Below are 27,880 nucleotides of genomic sequence, written 5' to 3'. Positions count from 1 at the left end.
AATTACTGTCAATTTATTCGAATCTTTTAAATATAGAATTATTCTGAAAGAAAGAAGGTATAAAGTTTTACATGAAATTACATTAATTAGTTAAAGGATTTAGAGAGGCCATTATTTGAAATCGATTTCGAGTATACAATCGCGGCTGGCAATAATTAAAATTGCGACATAGCAATTCGAATGATTAAGGGGCACATGGTGCGCAATTATCCCTTGCTCCTACCAAAAAGAAGATAAATAACCATAGACGACATAAATTGTCATGGATGTGCAGGTGTCCATGTTGTTGCAAGCAATTTCCAATATAAATCTGTTGGAAATCGTCATGTGGTTGCGAGAAAAAAATTGTGTCCTTACGATTTTATTATATGAGACCAATATAAAAAATTTATATTATCTTATTTGATATAATGATTATTTTGTCATATATTTTAATGGCATTTATAAAACCACAGAAAAGTTTCAAAATTTTGAATAATTGAAAAAAGTATAAAAATTGATTTTGTGAATTATATTTATTCTATGGGTTATACTTATTCCAAATATACAAAATAAAAATTTTCTATTATGAATATAATAGAATATATATATATATAATAGAATAGAATATCGATTATTTGAAATTTTATTATTTAAATGATTAATTATCTGAACACAGTATGAATACAATGTACATTTAAACTAGCCTATTTAATAATATTTGTATTCTAAGAAATTTTATTACATTCTAAAAATATTATCCTGAAACAGTATTTAAAAATGATTGATTTAATTGTTGTTTAATTCATTTTTTTCATCAATTTTCTTCATATATTTTCTTATACAATAAACATTCATATTTGAAAATAATTTTTAATTTTTACTTGTTTTATGAACAGAAATCTTTTGGCTAGAATAGTGTACACATTAAAATAATGTATTGTTAATTTATTGTAATTCATCTTTAGCAATTTAATCGAGATATACTAGATATTTAATTTTCAAAATTCTATAATTAATTAATCAAAAATAAAATTCTGAAAAGATAAAAATAAATTTAAAATTATCGATACATTCGATACCTGCAATAAAACTTGCGATAAATAGACAAAATTTCAAAATTGTATAATATTTCATATAAACCAAAAAATTTTTAAATCATAATTATTTATATTATATTATATTATATATTATATTTCATATTTTAAACATTTCATATTTTAAACATATATTTATTATTTCTTTTTTTTTCTTTATAGATTGTAGTTAGATTAGGAAATTAAAATGTAATAAAACTAGGAATTATATTTAGAAAATTGATATTAGAAATCATATTATATTAAAAATTATATTAAACATGATGAAGTAATTCGTTTACTAAATTTTTTAATTTTAAAATGAAATAATATTCTATCTATTTAATCTATTAATCTATTTAATTATTTAATCTATTTAATTTAAAATAATTTGTTAATATCTAATATTTCCAATATATTCTAATATTTTTATTCTAATATTTTTTGATGAATTTAATAATTAACATAAATTTGATTTTCTTACAATTAATAATTTTATTAATTTAGTTATTTTTAAGATTTTTAAAAAGTTAATTCGTTACATACATTTATATATTTTTGTTTATATAATTAATATTTATGATTTATTTATTGTACAATTATAATAATTATCCATTAATAAAAATAATCTGATAAAATAATAATTTATTTTAATTTTAATGTCAATTTAATTACCATTTGTATTAATTTAATTCTTATTTATTTTAACCATATCTTTATTTAATTATTATTTTTCATAGAATCATAAATTTATTTAATCCCATTTAAACAGAAAATCAATTAAATTCGTCATAGATGCATATGTATTTCCTTATCGTTTTAATTGAATTTATAATTTCTTAATTTATCATCATTTTTATTACAATTACTCATTCAATTAATTCAAATAAAATGAACTTCATCGAATCTACCTCTTATATCATCTCAACCCTCATACATATCGCGCTCATTTTAACTCCCCATTCATTTCAACGAAATCCACTTGTTCTTGACTCATTACTATTTCCATTGCATTATTAAATCCATTGGAAATGTATGTCAGAGTTACATGAATTCTACTCCTATTCATTTCAACTTTTAATTCATTATTACCTCTATTATTAAATCTATTGGAAATGTATGTTCAAGTTACGTCAATTCTATTTCACTTCACATTAACTTTTAATACATTATTACCTCCATCAAAATTCCATTCATATTCATTCTACATATGATGTATTCGTTCTATTTGACTAAGTAGAAAATTAGTTATATCAAATTTTGAAATTTAGATAAGTTTTAATTTTTAATTCATCAAACATTCTACATTAAAATTATAAAAATTATATAAGAAAGCAAAATAATTAAATTAAAAATTAATTACACCCAATTTATTGCAAATTTATATTGCAACAACTCTCATGACATATTCAACCTTCATTTATTCTTAATTTTGAAGCTTGTAACAATTATATATATCTATTTAAATTTAATTTAGAGAACAAATCATATATTATAAAATCCACGATAAATTTATACCTATTAATTTTTTATCGATTCTTCATATCGATTTATCCATTATTTATTTTAGCTAAATTTTCTTGATTTAGCTGATTCTAATAAAAAAAATTTTACAAAAAATAAATTACACCAAATTTATTTTAAATTTCTCAATGAAAATCCAATTTTTATATTTTCTTTATATATTTCATTTAATTCCCATTCTTAATTTTAAATTAGAATTGAATATTTTTTATTTGAATAAAAATAAAATATAAAAGAAACAAATAATTATTTCAAATAAAATAAAAAAAATAAGTTTGATTGAGATAGAAATATAAATAAATTAAATTAAATCTAAAATTTTTATAATGATAAAAAATAAGAAACAATATATAATAAAATTCTTCATATAAAAAAAAAACACAGATTTCATTTTAGATTATACATTGAAAATATGAAAAAAAAATAATTATTATTAAATCAAGATGAACAATTTTTTAGGAATAGAAAATCTACATTACAAAAAAATATATTTTCTATAGTTATTATATAAATATATTTTCTATAGTATATTATATTTTTCTATAGTGAAAGTAAATAATATATATATATATATATATATATAAAATAAGATAATAAATATTAAAATCACTTAACTTTTAAATATGTTATTATTGAAACAATATTATTTAAAATAAAATAATATAGCATATACAAAATGTATACAAAATAAAAGTTTTATAATCATTTGTACAAAAATTCATTTTAATAATATTTATTTTGTTTATTAAAATTAAAATTGATTTATATAAATAATAATATGATTGAAAATAATATGTTATCATGTATAAAATAATCTATATTATCTATACACTATATATCATTATAGTGTATAATTCGAAATTATTATATTTTTATTCATTTGAATGTTAAAATTACTTAAAATTACTTAAAATTGACATTATACGTATCTATATAATCAATTATTGTTGCGTCTCTAAAACGAAACCAATATTTCATTTTATCTTTCATTTTATCTTTCATTTTGATAAAATTTGCAAGATTAATTTCTAAAAAATATTTAAATACGCATCAATTAAAATAACAAATATGAAAATAATTTATCTCTCAATATTATTATAAAAATTTATTTATTTATTATTATAAAATAATATTATTTCAAATTAAAATAATATAGTAAGCAAAAAATAAATATGAAAATTTCATTTTTTGAGTAATGTTATTCGAATAAAAATTTATTTCAATTCTGCCTAAAACGAGCACGTCCATAAAAATCGTACACCCGTTTAATTCCAACCGAACCCGGGAATCAATTTCGGAACGGGATGCGAAAAAGTGGAAAACTATCCAAACAGGTGGAAAATGAATTTTTCCCCTCGCCAATTGTATCCGGAACCGTGGTGCATCGCGAGCTGCCCCGTAATTACGCCGGTGGATTTCGACCGTGGAATTTATTCGTCGTTTATCGCCGGTCACCCGGTATATTAAACAGACGATCGTCTCGTTTTTCACCGAGGTGACGTTCGCGCCGCTCGACGATGATCTCGTCGACGATAACTTGCACAATCAAAATCCCGATTTCAACCGTGTCACCCCTTTCTCACGGACAAAAATCGTTTACGAGCGAATGTTGCTGTTCCTGTCGCATTTTCGATATTTTTTGTTTCTTTCTTTCTTTTTCCTCTTTCTCTCTCTCTCTCTTTTTCTATTCTGGATATTAGTTAACGACGAAAAACGTTAAATACGTTTATAAAAGGTCCATGCATAAGAAAAGAGAATAATTATTTTCGATGTGAACAATTGTGGATTTTGGTAGATTTATAAGAATTATTGTTGAGGAAAATTTAAACGATTGTCGGACAATGGTTATCTTGGAGAATTTATTTAGGGTGGATAAAGTAAGAACACTCCAACAGAATTAATGGGAACAACTAACAGTTTTGTATTTCGATAAGAAGGAGATGCTGGTTTTCTTATTAAGAGATAAGAATTTTTAGTGTTTAGTGTTTTCTTTTAGATATTAGATTGGCGGAAATTGTTTTTACATACAATTCCATGAATATTCGAATAATGGTGTAATTTAAAAGACAAATTATATATTCGGGAATGTGACTTTGTGTTTTATCGAATTAAAAATGAATATTAAAAATTATATATAAAAATAGAACAAAAAATAATATTAAAGAAAAATTATAAAATTGTTTAATAGTTTTTAAAAAATTTAAAAAATAGTTTTTAATATATCAAATTATAAAAAATTATTATTATAAATCATTTAGAGTACATATAAAAATTCATCCTTTTTACTTTTCTTTGAATATTTAAATAATTTATATCAAGACTTATATATGACATTTATATATATAATATAATATAATATAATATAATAGTTTCATTACTTTATGTATTTATGTATTTATATATAGATATAATATAGGTATAAGAATTAAAACCATACCATATATTTTTATAATTTGGAAATAATTGCATTTATATTCTATTTATTTTTTAACTTTTATACAAAATTTTTATAAAAAATAAATCAAATATTTTATCGTTCTACATTAATAAATATTTCGAAAAATTAAAATAATTGAATACATTATTCTGATTATTAAAAAAATATAAGTTTTTTACATATAAGTATTTAAGAAAAGAGAAAGAATTCTAGTTCAGCTTCAATTATTAAATATATATTTTATATAATATTATATAATTAAAGATACTTTAAATTAGATTAAATTTAATAATAATTAAATTATCTAAATTAAAATTACTTTGAATAAAAAAAATATTAATTATTATAATTTGTTTTTTACAATATAACAATTTGAGTAAAATTATCGATATTGAAAATAACGTGATATATAATAAAAATTTAGTATTAACTAAAAATGTAGCCTTATATAATTTCTTATAATCTTTTTAAAGCTACATGACTATCTTGTTTTCTTTTTTTGTTTTCAGCTTTCTGTAAGTTGCGATTTATGTTAAATTCTCACTCTCGTCACTTGAAAACTCACTCTCTCACATTGAAGATCTTCAGCTGAAGATAATGAACTTTGCTCTGAACGGATGGAGTTCTTTCGGAGTTCAAATGCTTTGCTAAATACTAAAATGCCATAAATCGATTATCGTATCGCTTAAGATATGTGATTAAAAAGCTTTCGATTGAAATCTTTTCTATTTTGAAACATTAAAAGAAAGAATTCGGATAAATTCTACATGAAGAAAAGATAAACTATGTTACACAACATACAGTATTAAACTTGAAACTGAATTAAAATAACCATTCCATCATTTAGAAGATTAATGATAAATAATAGTTTATATTTAATGCATTTAGAAATCTTAGAAAATTTAGGAATGAATTTCTATTTTTGATTCCGAATTTTGCTGTCTTTCATTGCTTAAATAGTTTTAAGCATAATAAAATATAATAAATATATATATACAAATAGATATATATATATATATAATTATAATGTTATAAATACTTAAAAGTCTTACTTAAATATTCTATTTATTAGAAAAATATAGTATTTTTTTATATTTCATCATAGTATCTTATTCCAATTTCCAGTCAATTGTATTTTTAGATTAATTTTTTTATATTAAACTTTACTAGAAATATTTTAATATTGACTAGTCTTAGATATATTTTAGAATATGTAAATAAATTATTTATTAGATTTATAAAATTATTATTATAATAGATATAAACTTCTACAAATACAATAAATATTCTTTAAATTGTAATATATATTCTTTAAATTATTATTATTATAACAGATATAAAGTTCTATAAACACAATAAATATTCTTTAAATTATAATATATAAAATATATTCTTTCGTATATACAATAATTCAGTTTATGATGATAGATCCAAACTAAATTTTTCTTTATTTATAAAGAAGTTTTATTTATTAAGAAATCTTTATTTATAAAGTTTTACATATTTTTATATGTATATAGAGAATTAAGTTTTGAGATATAAAAAATCGGTCAAGATTTCAATATGCTCATATTGCCAAAAGCAAATTGACTTCGGCAATAATCGGATACAATTAGTTTGTACAATTATTAAAAGTGATAGCTTGATAGTATCCGATTCCTTGAAATTGTATTGAAACTTTTAGAATTCTATCTTACTCAAATATTTCAAAATTTATCTCGAATGTTCATTTTCTAATAACATTATCCATTAATTTGTTATTACATATATAGAATTTTTTATTCAAACTTTTTCAAATCTTTTCTTTCGTTATTATTCGTTCACCAAAAACTTCTACGAATTAATTAATACAAGAGCAAATTTCAAAAGAAATCAGATCATACTTTCGGAAAATATTTTATATATACAAAAATATTAAATTTTTTTTTTTATGTAATTAATTATTGAGGAAAATTTAGTTTTTTGATCATCCTTTGTATATAAATCATAAATAATCACGAAAGTATAAAAATAAATTCATATCAAGAACATAAGTTTATTGAATATAAATCCGTTAAAATAAAGAATATAAAACAGTTTAAACCATCTGACAATAACAAACCATCGAAAAAATTAAAGAAAAAAGGAATCGTCGAAAGCAAGAGATCAGGAGGAAATACGTACATACACATGCGCTTAAGTACATGCATACATACATATCAAGAGCAAATCGAGTTCTCCAGATGTTCTCGAGACGAGAACATTTTCGCCGTCTGTCTCGAGAAAACAAGAAAGAGACGGAGCGAACGAATAATTTAAGCGGAGAAAGAGAGAGAAAGAGAGAAAGAGAGAAAGAGAGAGAGAGAGAGAGAGAAAGACGCGTGCAAAAGTGAAACGGAAGCAGAAAGAGAAAGAGGATACTGGAAGGAAGGAGAATATGCACCGTTTGCCAGGTATATACGCTTACGTCCCGCCTCGTTGTCATTAATTAATCTCACGTGATAAATGTTAAGTCGTCTGCCAACTTCGAAGATGTTAACGCGATCCCGCGCGATGGCCCAGCTGCGTGCCACGATTGAATCAGCAACGGGCGAATACTGAGACACCGGTGGCAGATGTTGCTGCATAAATTTCTGTTAATCCTTCGTGGCAACGACCGGAATCGTTTGTCCCATGGCGCCCGCGAAAGATCGATCATTGTAGCACGTAGATGCGCCGATCGATGAAGATTAGTTTTATTAGATAAATTTTTTCAATTTATTTTTTGTTTTGTTATAAACGATTTTCAAAATTTCTTATGTCTTATTACTATTATATAATGATAAAATATTGTTGAAAAATATTTTTAATATTAATCTCATAATAATGTTATTTTTTTCGATAAATATTTTATTTTTTAATGACAATTTCTTAAAACTTCTTATTAAAAAATAATAAATTAATATTAACTTTTAAATATTCAATATTTAAATACTTCAATTATTTAAAATTTATTTCAATAATAATTAATGAGCTTCGTTCTACGTACTTTAGATACATCTTTTTCTGAAAAGTTCTTATCTCTGTCATTGAATTGTACTTCCAAACAAAGGGACTAGGATTTAAACTATCTTCTTAAGATCTAAATAATCTTCTCTATTATTTCTTTTCTTTTTAAATCTGTTCTCCAACAATTTAACATTTTTTTCATCTTTATTCTTCTATATATATAATAGATATGTTCAGATAAATATCAAAAAATTGAGATTAAAATACATCAGTTATTTGAGAAATTAAGTGATCTAAATTATTGATAATTTCTTTCTCAATTTCTTATAAATGACATAGAGAAAAGTGTTTATATTTTATTTTACGATGTGTATTTTAAGTTTTCAAGAAATATATGTCTCAAAAATTGAAATTGCATTTTTAAGAATTGATAATAATTTCTTTGAAAATTAAATAAACAAAATATGACAATTAATACACTGTAAGTGCAATTTATTCCATTTCGAAACATTAAAAGTACAATACAAAATATGACGATAATCTTTCTATCGATAGTTTCACAATTTTCAAACTAACTCTTGTATTTTCTCGAGCACTAAGAATTTTTGTTAGATTGAAAAACAGAACTGATCACCATAAGAAAATAGAATTTCACGATCTCCAAAATCGTGTCCTTCTTTGTTGAGACAAAAGAGTTAAAAATTCATTTCAAAACTCATTATCATAAATCGAGCCTAATCGAAAAAAAAAACATAGATGAAAAGAATTTTAAGAAGGAAAAAGAAGAAAGACAATGAAGAAAGAAAGTAAAAGAACAGTTACCTGTGACTAGGATAGGATCAAATTTAATATAATATATCTAAATCCAAATTAAATCTAATGCTAAAGTTGATTCACTTCGAATATTTATTTAATATGTATTTCAAATACTTCTAAATATTCGAATATTATTGATTTTTATTAATATTATTATATTAATATGAGTCTATTTATTCTTGTCAAGATGTATAAAGATTTGCATTTAATTTAAAAATGTTGATTTAAAAATCTAATTAAAATGCTAATTTAAAAATTACGTTTCTATTAATCTAAATTTATGTATTATATAAATAATATTTATGAAAATTATTTATAACTTAATCTTTATATATATTTTAAAATGTAGAAACGAAATAATCTATTGTTTTCTCAATATTTATTTACATCTTTTTATTTTTTATATATTTTTATATATTTTTTTAAACTCATATAAATTAGACAAGACTTTTTTTCATTCTCAAAATTTAATCTTCTTAATCTATCAAGTTTCATTAAATTTCAAGAAATGTATTCTTACAAATTATTCAATTTTTTTCTAATCTAATCTAACTTATTCGCGATATAGTTAGACCATCGCTACTCAGACCAACCTAACCTAGCTCTTTTACGAGGTAGGTACGTTCTCGATGGACTTTTCTCGTAGTCACGAAAATAAATTGAATCACGCAGAAAATAGAAGTACAAACACATCCACGCCTACCGATGGCCGTAATTCCAAGCTACTTTCCCAGGTTGCGATTGCAGGGAATGGTGGGGGCGGAAAGAGCCGAGTTAAAGAGGGGAGAGGTCTTCCAACTTGGACATCCTGAAGTATTATCTATCTCGGAAGTTCGTCCCCGAGGCTGCGGCTGACTCCGTTGACGATGACGAAGACGACGAGAACGGTCACGCTAATCGCAGCTGGCTGGAGATTGGCTTTTAGCACAGAGTTCGACCAACTTGTATCGCCAGGAAATCGCGGGCGCACCCCTCCGCTCAAATTTACAGGGCGATTCCCTCGACCGCCCCCTTCGTCGCGAGGGATGGTATTTGCGGCCACGGGGGAAGCATTGATGGAAGGGGTTACGATCAGGTCGACGTGGTCTCTAGCGGTGATTTAAATTGCTCTAGGCGAGGGCCTCTGTGCACTTTAGTTTCTGGCTTCTTTTTAGAGATTGTTCTTTAGAAGTTTGGTGGTTGATGAGGTCCTTGATGGTATACAGGTTGTAAGTGGTTTTCTTCATTGTTTTAGCTTTATACATTTTTCTTTCAGGGATGACTCGAGATTGGATTATTAGATTGAATTTGAAATCATGTGAGATCTTAACATTTTTTTTTAAATTCAAAAATATTTATTTTTTCTTCTTTCTTTTTTAAGAAAAAAGATTTTCTTCTTATGTTTATTAATAATAATAATCTTAAAAAAATTTGATTGATCTTTGAATTCGCGTTTTTATGATATTATAATAGTAATAATAGTAATAATTTGTTCTTTTGGATTATGAAAAATTAAGTATTTATTTTAAATGTGATATTATATTAAAATAATATGAGACTAAGCAATTATTATAAATCTAAAATCTAAATACAAATTTTTTACTTTTAGTTGATTTTATTTAATAGATTACATAGAATCAGTGATATTCTAATCAATGAAGTTATATAATAATGTAATAAGTTATAATAATGTATTATAGTATTAATGTATTATGTATTATAGTAAAAAAATTGTAAATATTATAAATGTATTCATAGATATCAATACTAAATTTTAAAAAATCTCAAATAATATGAGAAAATAAGGAAGAAGTTTATAAATCAATTACTACATATTCTAAAAGACATTTTTATTGAAAAGAAAATTTTATTCCAATTAATATTTTTTTTTTAATGTGTAGAACAATATTTTTAATTGAAATATCATTTTAAAAAGAACGAAATCAAGATTCAAAATTTTAATAAATTTTTATATTTTTAAATATAATTTTAATAATATAAAATGGAAAATTTTAAATTAAATAAAATATTTAGAATTTAGTGTTTATTATAAAAAAATTTCCAGATAAAATATTATTTGAAATATGAAAAAATATTGAAAAATAAAAGGAATATTGAAACGGTCTTACCTTTAAAAAAGACTTCTCATCAATCACAAAATTGCACAAAGTAATATATTTTACATAAATATAAATTTTCATTGAAATCAAAATTTTTAAAGAAGATGAATTTTTCTGTAATATATTTTCATAAATTATTATATAAGAAAAATAATTAGCAATCAATGAAATTAACTGTCATTTCATATTTTCGAATTGATATTATTCCTTTTATTTCTACTTCTTTTTATTTCATTTTTTCTTTTCATGTATTTCGTAATAAATTATATTTTCATACATAAATTTAAGTAATCTCATGTGATAGATAAGTAAAAATTGTAATAGGCTGAAAATGTAAAAGTATTTAGAATTTTACAGAACTTTTGAATTGTTATAAGAATTTTTTTTAAAGCTATATTCTATATAACTTCAAATGTTAAATTATAGAATTATAGAAATTTAAAATATTAAATATAAGATAATACATTAATTTGTTAGAAATTTAAAGAAATTGAAAGAAGAAAAAGAATAGATATTTAAAACAGTAATTCTCAACTTTAATTAATATATTAATTATAATTAAATAATCTGTGATATTCCTGTATATATTTTTATATAAGTTCATTTTAATAAGACAATGAAATCATTTTTTTTTTGTTTCTTGAAAATAAATATTTACAATATAAAAAATTCAATCAAATAAATAGATATTAAATATTCATGATAAAGTTCCTTATAAAAAAATATCGATTTCTTAGAAATTTTATAATCTCTTTAAAATTATAATTGTAGATAATAAGATAAGAATATTAATATAAATACTGTTTAATATTAATTTAATTAATATTAAATATTCATATATTGAAAACTTCAATTTGCAATTAAATATTCTTACACAATTTATTATTTCTATAATATAGAATTTATATTTTTCATATTAATCTTCTATATTATTAAAATTATTAATTTTAATATTGATACACCAAAGATGAAGAATTTTAATCAATCATAAAATTGGAGGAAAGAAAATTTAGCGAAGAAATTAATCAAGAATATTTTACATGGGAAAACGTAACTTCAGACGTATTGGATAGAGTTTGAGACACCGAAGATGGCATTTTACATACTCCAGACCCGCGTGACTCAGAATGCCAATTTGAATATGGTTCAACTACATTTCCTTGAGTTAGCATGTTTCCCCGGGAGACTGGTGGAAGGATGTCTACAAGTTGCTACTCATTTACATATTCCTCGGACCAAGAAACTCTCCTTCGTCGCCAGCAGGATTATTTGCGAAATTGTAAACGTTTTCGATTAACGATTCAGCCCTGTTACAGAGGTACGGTGCGCACTACTCCTGAAATAATAGTAATTTACACACAAATTTCTAGCAATCGCCGCAAATAACTCGAAATTGATCGTAACTCCCTGAGACTTTTGATTGTTTAAAAACTTTAATAATGAATAAAGATAAGAAAAGACATTATTCAAAGTTAATAGTAAATTTTCTCGGTATGGTATTTTTAATTAAGAATATAATTTTAAAGAAAGATTTCCTATATTTTCAAAATTAATCTTGAAAATATAAGAAAAAAATTTAAAGATATATAAATACATAAATATTTACAAATATATTATCAAAAATTATAAAAGAAAAAATGTTTTTTACTATCAATAATCATAATCTCTTCAAAATTTAATTAAATTCGAAAAAAAATCATAATAATAAATTTACAAAAATATATTAGAAATTAAAAATTTAACATATTTTCAATTTAAAATTAATAAAAATATTATGTGTTTTTTTATTCTTATATAATATAAATATAAATATAAACAAAATTAAAAAAAATCGAAAAATAAAAAATATAATGATAAATTTATAAAATTTTCACAAAAATAAAGAAAATAAAAGACAAGAAAATTTGAAAAAAAAGAAATTATGAATACGAATTTATTAAAATACATAGTTACATTTAAAAATTTCTAATCAAAAATTTAATTAAAATTTTCAATTCAAAATTAACAAAATTGAAAAATTCAAAAAGAAGAATAAAAAGTAAATTTCACATAAATAAATCAAAACCAAATATTTTAAAATCATCAACATTTAATTTAAAATTAACAGTATATTAGAAAATTCATAAAGAAAAAACCTTAAACATATAAAATATATTTTCAACTCGTACAATCGTATATAATCTTTCACTAAAGAAGAAAAATTTTTCAGAGCCACATCAAAAATTTTCTAAAAAAAATTCCCTAGAAATCAACGGAAAATATGAAATGAATTTCATAAAGGCAGAGAGACGGGAAACGGAAAGGGAAGGGCGGGGAAAACAGGAAGAGCATATGGGTTCGTGTCGAACGGTGGCGAAGATCTTTGGAGTTGCGCCAATCTCTAGAATAACTTAGCGTTACCAATATGGCGGATAGGCAACGATAGTGTGCGTGATACGCAAAAGTCTATACGTGCTATCGGCATAGACTATGTGATTTAGACCGATATTATATACCTGCATTTTATAGGCAAATTTCCTGGCATCGTCACACTGTTATATCGTCAACCTGGGAAATCGCGTAAAACTTTGGTCACGCGAGAGTACATATAGAATGACATTCGTATTTTTCTTCCTCCATCTGTTTATTTCGTGAAGAAACATAACCGACTGCATTCGATCGGCATAGAGATTCACGCGATTTTTAAATATTTATACGACCTACCTCTTTGCTGCGAAGGTTTTGTTTGGGACAGGATGGAATCATAAGGGTTCGGCATAGATATGATATAATTGAAATATGTTTATCAGACTTTTTTATCAAAGGAAAAAGAAAGTATCAAGCATTTTGAAGAAAATAAAAATTTATTTTCTATTTCTGAGTTTTAATAGTTTTATGAAAAAATATATATAATGAAATTCTATTCTTAGAAAAAAGAAATATTAAGTATTCCAGAATAAACATTTATTTTTGTTTGTTAATATTTGATATTACTAAGTTTTGAAAGAGAGCATGAAATAAAATATCTAGATAAAAGAGAATATTAAATATTTCGGACTAAAAATTTATTTTTTAATATTGAATATTTTTAGTGATGAAAATGTAATAGAAATCAAATAAATGCAAAAAAATAGAATTGTTTATTGTTAATGTAAAAAAATAATTTTTATTTTAAAAAAAGAATATTGAATATTTCAGAATAAAAATGTATTTTTTATTTTTAATAATTCTTTATAATATTTATTATTTTTAATATTTTCGAACTTTATGATAAAAATGGAAATGAAATAAATATAAAAATTGTTATATTTTTGTGAAAAGATTTATATGAATTGCTCAAAAATATCCAAATTTTTTAAAGTTCATTTTGGCTAAAACATTATTCATTTAAAGATGTAAAAGTTTATTTCATAGTAGAATTAATATTTTTTAATTTACAAAAATTGTTCAGTTTACTTTATATTTATGATCTCGATAATCAATATTTACTAAAATTGAAATCCAACATATACATTTTGATTATTGAAAGCTTTTATAATAATTCCTTTGCTTTTGATTTATTTACAATATTGGAAACTTCAATATTTTCGGTTGTGTGATGAATTTAATATAAAGAAAGTAGAAAAAAAAAGTGAAAAAAGTACCACAAAACCTAAATAAAAAAATAAAAGAAAATAACTATAAATAAAAAACAAAATAGAAATATATATATAAAGAGATATAAAAAAGTAAAAGAAGTTCGAAAGGTAAAAAAGTCAAAAGAAAAGTTTCAAAAAACAAGAAAAAAGTTCCACAAAATAGAAAAATAGAAAAATATAAATCATAAAAAAAAATATATATATATAAATTAAAAACTATATTCAATTGTAAAATTCTAAATTGTCTAAAACTTCAAACAATCTAGCGATATCTCATTCCATGATAATTTAAGTAGGCGCGTTTCACAGAAACGAGTGATTCGGATAAGAAGCGAGTCGAACCAGTCGAAAATAGGATTGAGTGGCGAGCTTTCATCGACGCTGCAATGAACTTCGGCATGGACCAACAAAGCGCGTAACATGATTAAGGGCCCAAAGTGTAAGATGATTAGAGTTTTCACGGAAAATTCCAAACTTCTGCCGTATCTTCGTAAATACGATCTGAGATATTCTCGAGATATTTGTGGTGGAAACATTGTCTTTGTCTTATTTCGCGATTCGAGAAACTAAGAAAATATTCAACTTTTAATTTATTCCTTTCAATGATTCACTATTAAAAATGCAATATTTCATTAATATATAATAAATATAAAGAATATTTATTATATATATTTTTTAATTTACATTTATTACAATTATTTATTTTATTTAATGAAATGTTATTACAAATGTTATTATGTCACCATAATTTTATTTCTAATTGAAAGTACACACATACACAATTGTACGCACGTATGCGCATAGAAATAGAGAAAGAAAGAAAGTTACAATTACTTTCTAAAATATATAATAAAGTGAATAATTACATCAGTTACTATGTAGGTATATTACTATGTATGTATATTATACTTTGGATTATATATAAATATAATCAAAATATTATTTTATTAATATCCTATAAAAAATTGGAATATTTAAAAAAGAAGTATATAATTTCAGCAATCGCAAATAATATTGAATATAGGTATATAATTTATAATCTATATACATTTAATATTATTATAAATTATATATATATATATGTTAATAAATTTATTTTATTATTTATATACTATTAAATATTTAAATGAAATATTATACAATAAAATATATTTAAAACAAAAAACTTTAAATTTCAATAATGTAATTCCCTATTAATATACAATGTATAAATTTTTTGCAATAAATAAATAATATAATAAATAATATAAATAATATATTTCTAAATAATAGACAATTTAATTTTTCATATCTTGTTTTTTTATATTATCAACTAGATATAGATATCTATTGTAAACTTATAAGACAATAAATATTCATATTCGATTCATATATTATATTGCATCGTATAATATATATATTAATATTTTTTTATTATAGATTACAATATATATTTAATAACATAATAATTTAACTATAATTTAACAATATTAATATTTCTATGATAATAAATGTGATAAATATATATACATAAATATATATAATTTGATAAATATAGTATACATAGCATATACATAATATATAGCATATATTTAAATATATTTTTAGATAAATACTTTTTTTATAATTAAAATATTTTTTTATAATATCAATCTTATGTTATCACGCACACTATAGTATCCTTTTAGAATTTTATCCGTTTTAAATTTTTTTATTATTCCAAATTTTTTAAAATTATGAAAGATTCGTGATCACTAACTTCTCTATCATAGTTACTTAATTTCTATATTTCATTATCCAGTAAGTTTTTTAATTTAATTGATAAAAGTTTCTTTAAAATATTCATTAAAGAATATATAAATTTTCATTAAAATTTAAATCATATAATCAAAAGATTTATTTAAAAAACTTTTTCAAAATATTCAACAAAAAGAATATATTAATTTTCATTAAAATCTAAATGATATGATCAAAGGATGTTAATACGAAGGATTTCAGATACGGGGAAAAATGATCGGCTTGTTTTTATGACACGCTAGTATAGAAATAATTTTAAATCTCTTTGAAGTCAGCTGGAAATGTTTTGCAGAGCACGTAACACGTGACAAACATGTTTGTTCTAGTTTTTTACGGTCTAACGGAGAAACGTGTTTTGAATCAAAGTATCACATAATTCTCCGAGGTGGAAGGCGGCAGTGGCCATGTTAAGCTTCCCCAACTTCCGCCTCTTCGATTTTTCTCTTTCATGCCGATCGAAGGCATATTTCGAAAATTTGTTAAATATAAAATAAAAAAATATATTTATAACATTTTCTCTTTATAATTGAAATGATATGATATTTGAATTAGAATTCTTGGATAAAACGAAGCAATTGAGGAATGAAAAAGAATTTCAAAGTACTTTTTATAGGAAATAATAAATTCTAGTGGTACTTAACAGCTTAATATTTAACTCTTTGATGAATCTTCCTACTTAGTGAATAAGTAATTTCTTAAACGATTTCCATGATACTTTATGGTAGAATTAAATACTTTATTGCAATCTGCTACTTTTTAAATTTAATCTTATTTAATTGGTATTATAGGATCGTGAGTTTAATTGATACTTTTATAGTTTTATATTTCATTATTATTTAATTGAGATTAAATATGTCTTTCAATGTAATTTATCTAATTTCATTTTGTATTTGAAATTTTATCTTTTTATGAAAAACATAAAAAACATTATAAATATTCAAAGCATTGAAAATTAATTCAATTTTTAATGATAAATAGAACAAAGAATAATATTTTATATTTATGTTCATTTATGATTAATTTCTTATAATAATTTTTTATGTAATTATGTAAAAATAATATAAAATCTTTCCTGAAAGAAATTTAGATTAATTTTAGGATTTATTTAAAAAAATATAAATAAATAAATATTGTAATATCACATTATTCTATGGAAACTACTTTTCCATATAATATTATTCATAATATTAATATTACAATAAAGTTACCAATATAATAAAATTAATCAGTTTCAGATTTTTTATTTTTGCAATTATTAAAAAAATATATATATATATTTAATAAAATTAAAATTAATTTTTATTAAGTCAGGAATCATTATATATATTTATTTATATTTAATTATTTTTACAATTCTATTTTTCACTTTAATCATTTGTTGTTAATATAATAACTCTAAGAAGTATTGGCATATTTTAATACACAATAATATTTTTAAAATCAGATTTAATTGTTTTGAAATGTTAAAAAAATTATTTAATTTATTGAATGGCATTTAAAAAAAAACTTCAAAAAAATTGCAATCTATCAGAATCATGAAAAAAATAATAAAGATTATTTTTGACATCATTTTTAAATCTTTAATAAAAATTTATAAAATATATTTTGTTGATTTATATCAATTATATACATGCTAAAAATTTTATCGAAATCGCTTATGAACATTATTTCGTTGCTTTATTAACATTACATTCATTCAAAATATTAAGTCCAATTATATAAAAATTATGTTCTAAAAGGCGTATCAATACTTTTTGGAGTTATTGAATATTTAATTAAATAATGTAATGTTATATAATATGTTATATAATTTTAATATTAATAATTGTTATCATAATTATACAATGAAAAAGTGTATAATTATGTAAACATAAGTATATTTCAATCAAATATTTATCATTACGAAAACATTTTCCAAAATTAAAATCTCGAATAATAAGAATATTTCATTTTTCATTTCAACATTCACAATCTTTTAATAAAAAGATCTAACTTTTAAAAAAGAAATAAAATTTCCATTCCCTTCTAATTAAATTTCTTAAAGTTTCTTCCAAGTTCTCCTAATTGTCACACTATGTAAGATACGTCGGCACGAATTAAAAAAGAAATAAAATCTCATCGTATTAATCATCCTTGTACATCGTGTTCCTTTTCCTCCATCCTGATCATATATTTGTACTGCATTTAATCGCGTTAATTTTTAATTAAATAATTTCTTGTTTCTATGGATCTCGTTCTCGAGATTCCCAGTGCCCATTTATCTCTCGTTCTTCGCTCGCTTTTCCAAATTCGTAGCTGATACAAAACGCAATTTAGTTACTAGTCTGAAGATGATTAGACGAGGATGGGCGTGATACTTTTTCTAAAAATGAAAAATATCGGATGATGAAATCGTGAAAAGGTTTCGCGTAGAAATTCGTTGATGCCGTCGATGATCTGGAAACGAAGTTGTCTGTGAAAACCGAGTGAGTGGACGAGAGTTCTTTTGATGAATGTTGCTTTCGTCTTTTTAAAAACCTTTATGCGTTATTGTCAAGTAATTAAAAGTTTCGTCGCTTTTTTCTGTTGATGAAAAACGAAATGTAGAAAAACAAATTTTTATTTTCCAAAATAGTAATTTTTATTTTGTTTATTGGCAGAGAAAGTTGTGAATACTGGTTTTATTAAAATTATAATTGAGAAAAGGCTTATAAGTATCAGTCGGAAGTTTTAAATTTTTTTTTTTTATATATTATTTGAATTATTAATCACATAATTTTTAAAAAAATTTTATTATTCTCATAAAGTAACAAGAGATTTTTAATAAAATGTGGAAAACAAATTTTTATTTGCTGAAATAATATATTTGTTGTATTTAACAGGATAAAAAATGAATATTGAATTTCATTAAAATTATAATTAAAGAAGAATTCTATAATTCAAAAATGACAATTTGAATAAATCACATTGGAAATTTTAAATTTATTATTTTTTTTTTTTTTATATTATTATCTTATAATTATTAATTATTTTTATTATATTAGTAGTTCTTCAAAAAATGATTACTCTATAAAGTAACTCTAATGAGTGATCAGATTATTATATAATTATTGTATTATAGATTATATAGATTGGCAAAGAATGAATCAAGAATTGAATTATGTATTTGAATTATATATTATTATTATAATTATTATAATTCTTTTTCAATAATATCTAATATTTAACGCAATAATATCTATTATAAAAATTATTACTTATCATTAAGTAATTAAATAATCAAGAAAGTTTTATTGTTTTTTTTTGTTAGTGAAAAATGAAACGTAGAAAATTTTTATTCATTGAAATTTTTACTAAATTTTTAGCTTTTTTTAATGTAATTTTTAATGTACTTTATAAATAAAGAAAGATGTTATATATACCAATTTTATAAAAATTATAATTTAAGAAGATATTTTTAAAGAAAGAATTCACAAGTCAAAATAGCAAATAAATATATATCATATAACATATATATTATATTATATCTACATATTTACAAATAAAATAAAAATTTTACAGCAATACTATCCTATTATTAAAAGAAAATTGATTATAAAATAACTTGCAGTATATAATATTTTTTTTGATAATATGAATACAAATTTGTTTTTTCTTTTTTTTTGATTATATAGTTCTAAAATATTCATCATTTATATTTTTCTTTTTAACTTCTCTATTTTTAAAATTATAATTTACAATATGTTTCCCTTTTCTTTCAATTTCATTAAAATAGTTTAAATTTTAAAACTAAATTGAAAAAGAAAATTTTTATAAATTAAGATATTTTTTTCACTTCATTTCTTTTTATTTAAAACTGAATAAACCACTTGCATAAATAACAATTCATGGAAAGATTATTTAAATTAATTTGCTGCATAGTTATTATATTTATATATTCTATGAATATGCGTTCGATAAATGTTGCATTGATTTATTGCTCCCTAGATTGCACTTTACAATTGTATAATGTTAACATTAAATTAAAATTCCTATAACATTACAAACGTTCGTAAAATTACAAATAAATTCATTAAAGGAAACATCGCATAAACGTATATCTCAACATCGATAATGATTTTCATATCATAACGATCATCGTATCATGCTATCATCGTGCTATCATTATTGATAAAATTTCCTGCGTAACTAGATTCGGGTGCATTTCGCGTGTATATACGAGAAGCGTTACATATTCAATTTCGAAAATTGAAAACCGAATAGAATTCCGTGGATATCGAGAAATAGAGTCAATAAAGTAAAGCACGAATACAAACTTCTGATTGGATGGAATGATTATAAACGATTTCAAAATTATATTATAGAAATTCAATATCTTATGTAAATAGTATAGATATATTGTTAAATTTCAATATCGAAATCATTTTATAATTTCATATAATTATACGTGAATATTTATGAAAAATTTAAATATATAAAGATTTATAAAATGTGTGATATGTAAAAAGATATGAAATATTCAAATGATGTATTTATAAAATATGATATTTAAAAATGAAATAAATTATTGGTTTTATTTTTATAACTTAAATTCTATTTTTTTTTTAAGTTAAATTTATAAAATTTTAATTTTTACATAAATATTCGCAATCTAGTTATGTAATTTAAAAAATTACATTTTATATATTTATTTATTGATTATTTTACTAATTTATTTATGTTTTATGTGTGTATATATGTATATGTATAACAGAATTTATTCATTCTTATTTTTTAAATTAAAAATATAATTTGCAATCGATTATATCAAATTAATTTTTTATAATAAATCACCTCATTTTTATAATAGATAATTGTTGAATCATGAAATAAATCTCAGATAATCTTTACTAAATTTAAAGATTTAATATTGATTAAATGAATTGAATTTCAATTTAGTTCAATTAAAAAATAATATTTAATTAAATATAAGAAATATTTTTAAGTAAAAAATAAAATATGTTATAAAAAGTATATTATCGTTATAGTTTGTTAACAAATTTTTTAAATTTTTTAAAGAAATTTTATTTGACACATTCTCTTATATGCAATCATCCTCAACTATTCAAATTCTAACATTTTTTCAACGAAAATTTAGAATAAACCAATCACCACCAAATATCATAAAATTTCGAATTTCTGAAAATCCATAAAAATTCCAGATTTCAAAACATTCACTAACAAAACAGGGAAGAAATGATCCTCGAAATCCTCGTATCACAATTCCTTTATATTACCATTCCTATATTCCACTAATCTGGACCCACCGTATCCTCATGCCCATCCTCTTATCTCTAGAAACCACCCTCGATTCTCCATAAAATTTTCAAAATAGTATACCCAACATACCCGAGGCGATAAAAAAGTATATACATGAAATCGATCGATGCGTAACAATTAATTTTTTCCATATTCGAAATATTTTTCGATGCAATATCGTTCGTGTAATAACAACAATATTATATCATATCATAACAATACTATATCATTCAAATATATATAAAATTTTGGAATAGAATCTCTGCCTTTTTCATTTTATTTATCTACCTTTATTCATCAAATATTTTTTCAACAAGAAAATGTTTCGATATTTGTTCAAAAATTAAATATTTGTCATCAAAAATTTTTCACTGCATGATTCATTTTCTGCCATCATTACTTTTCAATAAAAGTTAAACTTTTGTTTGAAATTTTATTTATTTGATTTCTTGGCTCGATTTCTTTCTTCGTTAATTATTTTTTTCGATAATTCTTATGAAAATTGATTTTATTTGTTTATTCTTCAAGAATGGATTAATGACGAATATAAAGTTTCTATTATAAATAATATATGATATAAATAAAAATAATAAACAATATATGAAATTTTAGGAATTAATCATAAATTATTCGAATAGTATATGTGATACAAAAAAGAAAACTTTCAATAATTAGTTTTAATTGTTTGATAATATAATGAAATCGTAAAGAATTTTAAATATTATAAATATTAATAATTTTATAAATGTTAAAAAATGTTTATAAATGTTATAAATTTTTCATTGAACAAGAAGTTTTAATAAAAAATGTTTTAATAAAGTTTTCAACAATAATTTAAATTCAATATATAAAAAATTTTTTTTTAAATGATTTTATATATTTATAAATTGATCATCTAATATGTTATAATTTAATATTTACAATATAATTAACAATCAACATTTAATAAATATTTATACAAAAATATCATCCTTTGATAATTTTTTAATGTTATCAAAATCACATATAACATTGTTTTTAAAGTTTTACTTAACAATTGTTATTAAAAAGTTATTGACAAAAATAATTTAGTTAAATTATGTTGGTTTATTAAAAAATTATTAATTTAATCTAATCTATAAATTATGAAACTAGGAATTATTAGGAATAAATTTTTTTTGACATCAATCAATCTTATATTAATTCCACCTCAAATCAAAAAATTAAATAAAAATTCATTTATTTAATTTGTCGATTTAATGATTTTTACACTAAATTTGAACTAATTTTTTAATTTGATCGATTCAATTTTAACAATAACCTGATCTAATCTAAACTCTTTCGAAAAATTTTTATTTTTATTTTTGTTATGTTTATTTTTTCAAAGAACAATGAATGAGAAATAAAATTTTCGCTATTGAGACTTTTTCGATATATTGAAAAATCATCAAGATCTGAGAACAGTAACTTTTGATAAATACATGTATTTTCGTGTTCATTTTGATTTCTAAAATAATTTTGCAAAAATATCTTACGCATATATTAACAGCATATTATATATTTTATAATTTTTAATGACGATCCAAGCGTTTAAATGATTATTCACCAGAGGGTGCATATTCGAACGAAAAGAGAACGAATAAAGATCGAAACAAAATACGCGAATAAAAGTAGCTGAAGAACGCATCGAAAGACGAATAAAGAAGTAAAAAAATATGATCGCAAAATACTCGAATCCGAATTTGCATGCAAACGAGTTTGAGATTTTATTCGGATCGCATGCTTGCGTTTCCATCATTATAAACATTTCATCGCAATCCCTCGATTGCCCCAACACCGCGTTACCGTGTTCGAAATGGAAAGAGATTACATTCTGACTCGATCCTCGAAACTCGAAGGAAGTCCCGATAGTATCCTCGCGACGTGAATGACATCAAGTCCCTCGTCTGCATCCTCGTCTTGAATTAATTTCTCGATTCTCGTGAAGCGTTTGGTTGGCTCCGCGTGCTTTCCGCTTGTCTATTATTTGATAAATAAATAAAGTTCGACATAGGTTCCGCCTGTGGGAACTTTGGTGTTGATGTGGAAGAAGAGAGCTCGAGGAATGGTACTTTTGTTCGGCTGCGAGTTGATTAGATGCTTTGGGAGAGATTGAAGTACGCTGTGTCGATTTATTATGCGGTAACGAGTGATGGAATTATTTAGTGGGATCTTGCGTCGGAGATTTGAGTTTGAAAATTTATGATGGAATAACGAATTTGAGATGTTTGTAAATATTTCAAAATATCATCGAAAATTTATAATATACGAATTACTTTTTTTTTTCTTCTGTTCTTCTACAATTTTTACGATTCTATATAAAATTTCTTTAAATTTGGAAATGGTAATTTTAATACTTTATAATATTAATAATCTGTAAAAGACTTATATTATGATTTAATTAATTTTGAAGTTTATTTAATTTATATATTTTTTTTAAATTTGTATAAACTAAATTTTTAAAATTGATAATTTAAATTATAATTTATAATTAAAATTATAATACCTTATGATGAATTTGATACATACAATTAAATTCTTCTCTCTTTTTTTGTAATTTCACATTTAATTTATTAAATTTGAAAATTATAATTTTTGTTGATTTTACTATATTGCTACATAAAAGAGTTATGTCATAATATAATTAATTTATGAAAAATATATGCAATTCAATTTTTAAATTATTTCTACATAATATTTTTAATAGTTAATTTTAATTTTAATATTTCATATAAAAAATCATAATATAATTAATTTATAATGAATATGATATAATTAAATTTTTATCCTGATTTTTATATGTATAAAATTTTTAACATTTTTAATTTTAATTTTAATATTTTACTTTATGTAATATTATTGCTTGAAGTGAAATGATTGCATATGATTTTATATATATATATATATATATATTTGCATCATAACATAATACGTTTAATTCAACTCTTTCTTATCTTAATTTTATACAAAATTTTTCAAAATTATAATTTTAAATTTAATTTGCTTTAAAGAACTTATTTCAAAGAATATGATTTATCCATGATAAGAATTCTTTTTTTCCTAACTGATTAAAATTCCTATTTAAAAGGATCTAATGTTTATAATATATTCAATTATAAGATAATAGAGATTTCTTACTAAAGATTTTCCAATATAAAGATCTTTTCTCTACCAAGTATCAATTGAAATTACTCTAATTGACTGATAAAGTTTCGTATTTATTTGTCTCTTATTTGTCATTCTAAGTTGAAATTATGCATTCCCTTTCGTTTGACAGAGAATGCGATAGAACAAGAAGCGGATAAACTGTGGAAGCGTTAATGAAAATGAATAAGTTTCGTTTATTATGTTGAGCTGAGATGTGACGTTCATCACTGGAAACTTTGGAACTCAAGAGATAAATTATAGCAAAGCTTATTCGTGATTTTAATCGTACTTGACGTTCTTCGCAAAAATGAATGGAAATAGGAACAACAGAGGGGGAGAAATTTGAATTAAGCTATTAAACCGTACGAAATAACGGAATTAATTTTTCTCATAAATTCGTTTCAAAATATTTCATCCCATAGCGATGAAATATGCATAAAAATGGCTTTCTGGATTAATCTAAAATCACCATTATTAAGTTATTAAATATTTTATATCATAATTGGATATACTATTTTTCATATTTTTCGTCATTATTATATTAAATTTGTATAAATTCAATAACACGTTTACTATTATGTGTCACATAGTGTTTTGTTATTTTCCTCAAATTTAGTTATTGAGAATCAATTTTAAATATAATAAATTCCGTTGATAAAATTCTTCGAAATTTTTTACTTTTATTTATATTAAAAATAATTTTAATTTTAATTTTTACTTAACAACCATTTGTACACCAAATTAGAAATTTCGATAAATATTTCAGAATTTTTTCAGATTTTTTTTAAGACTTAGAATAATACAAAAATAGACCTAAAAATAAGAAATTTAATTACTTGAATAATACTTTAACACAAAATAAGATAAAAAGCAAATGAAAAATTTTTTGATTCGTCTTTTAGTTATTAGCAATTAATAAAGTTGATAATATTTGTTATAAATATAAATGAAAATTTTTTTAGTTTTATTCCATATACTTTTTATAGACGTCACGTGTTCTTTATGCGAAATTTATAGGTATCGTTCTGAAATTAGGGTGAAACTTTAAGGATGAAACCGAATGAGACTATACTGAAACTTATGCATACCAACCATACGATTTTACGATAGGTCTATAAAATAGTCGGGAATCGACAGATTCTGCTTTTCCATCATAAAAGAATGTCAAACTTATGCATCACAATGAGTTTTTATCAGATCAAAATCAAATGATGATTTTCACCAGACTTTATGACTTTTCCATTTTATTTTTCAACTTAGATTTTCAGAATTTCTAAAATTCTGAAAATAGAAGAAATATATTCAATAAAAATATACAGATATATGGATAATTTCATTTAATTTATAAACAACTTTGAATTTAGAAAATTTCAATTCTCTATAAATTTCATAAACTCAAAAATTTAACAATCATTAACAATTAGAAAATCAAGATTTAAAGTGATTGTGAATTAATTATTGAGAATTATTTTATTTATTTTGTTAATTCTTTCCTATTGATAAAATTCCATAAAATGTAAAACAAATAAAATAAAATATAATTATTCTTTTATCATTAAAGTTTTTAATATCAGATATAGAAAATATCTATATAGAAAATATCTTTCAGTTTTTCATTTATATGTTAACATTTAATATATAAAATATTAATATATTCATAGAATCTTTGAAAGATTTTAATTTTAAAAACCGAAACAAACACAAAATAAGGGTTCGTATACAAAAATATTAGTTAAAATTTATTTATTAAAATATAAATATTTATAACTTGTAATAAATGAAATGAGACAGAGAGAGAGAGAGAGAGAGAGAGAGAGAGAGAGAGAGAGAGAGAGAGAGAGAGAGACAGACAGAAATTTAATAAGACAGATCTATCTCTGTTAGATCATTATTTTATTCTATTTCTATCTCTTTTGATTTAAATATAAATTTAAATATAAATAAAATAAAAAATAAAATAAATTACTTAATAAATAAATTTTAACTTAACATATATTTGTGAAATATCGTATCCGAAAATATTAACATCCTATAAATATTATTATTAAAATTAATTAATGAAATGTTGAAATAAAATGTTGAAACATTTTATATTCTATCATATGGTATATCAATATATTTATTATTAATAAATTTTATTAATTTTCGAAATTTTAATATAAAATAATAAATTAATAATAAAAAAATAATTATTGTTTTAAATTTTATATTATCTTTTTTATATTTTTAAATTTTTTGTTATCTTATTATGTTGTCAAATATATAATAATTTAATTAAATTGACTTAACTCAAATAAATTTGTACTCATTATGATGATCATTAGAATCAATTTTCCAAAAATATTTTATAAATATATTAATATATTTAATAATTTATTTGAATCTCTTTCGTGATTCAAGGTATAAGAAAGTATCAAGTAAGAACTGTAAAAAAATTCTCGAATGCTTTTTCATCATAATTAAATTCAAATGGATTTTCAAAATATTGATTTTTGACATTAAATGATAAAAACAAAAAAACATTCAAATATTTCTCGGCGATCAATTTTATATCTATAGCCGACACTATAAAAAGGGTGAGTTAAATATGTCATTAAGTTAAGTTCGAATTCTTATCGTCACTTAGATTTTTATAACAATAATATTGAGTCATTACGAGATTTGTTCAAAATCAATATATATATAGTTCATTACATATTCATTTAATAAGCATCCAATTTCTTTTTTATTAGTATTTTCTTTATTATTGGTATTTTTCCTTTTTTGTTTAAAAATTAAAAGGACGAAATATGTATTTTAACTCATCTGCAATTATGAATTATTTTTCAATCATATAAATATTTTTATTGGAAATAGTATTTTTAGATTATTATTTATAATACTATTAAAATATGGAATATTTTTTAGAATTTTTTTAAAATTTTTCTATTTAAAATTGTGATAATCGTTAATATATGCAAAATTAATATATGCAAGAGAACTTTTATTTATATAAAATAAATACAAATATATTTTATAAATATTGGAAAATGTTCAATATTTTATCAATAATATTTGATTTTATTTCATCATATTATTTTATTATATAATATTTTCTCTATAATCATTTAACAAGATAATTATTTAATCTAAAAAATACTTAATTTT

The 27,880-nt window shown here is 21.7% G+C and overlaps 1 protein-coding gene across 6 annotated transcripts in view; it reads left to right on the top strand.

Moving 5' to 3' along the window:
• Nucleotides 1-27,880, top strand: part of Mad (MAX dimerization protein) — a 409,447-nt gene that overhangs the window by 342,164 nt on the left and 39,403 nt on the right. For 4 of the 6 annotated variants that reach the window (XM_026445284.1, XM_026445282.1, XM_026445281.1 and 1 more), the window contains one exon: nt 5,526-5,531. In XM_026445284.1, the coding sequence (XP_026301069.1) occupies nt 5,526-5,531 (6 nt within the window). 6 annotated transcript variants of the gene reach the window in all.

This window comes from Apis mellifera, linkage group LG15 (genome assembly GCF_003254395.2).
Source record: "Apis mellifera strain DH4 linkage group LG15, Amel_HAv3.1, whole genome shotgun sequence".
In the NCBI taxonomy this organism is placed as follows: Eukaryota; Metazoa; Arthropoda; class Insecta; order Hymenoptera; family Apidae; genus Apis; species Apis mellifera.
Note: the sequence above shows the minus strand (reverse complement) of the source record. Positions and strands in the feature narration are given on the sequence as shown.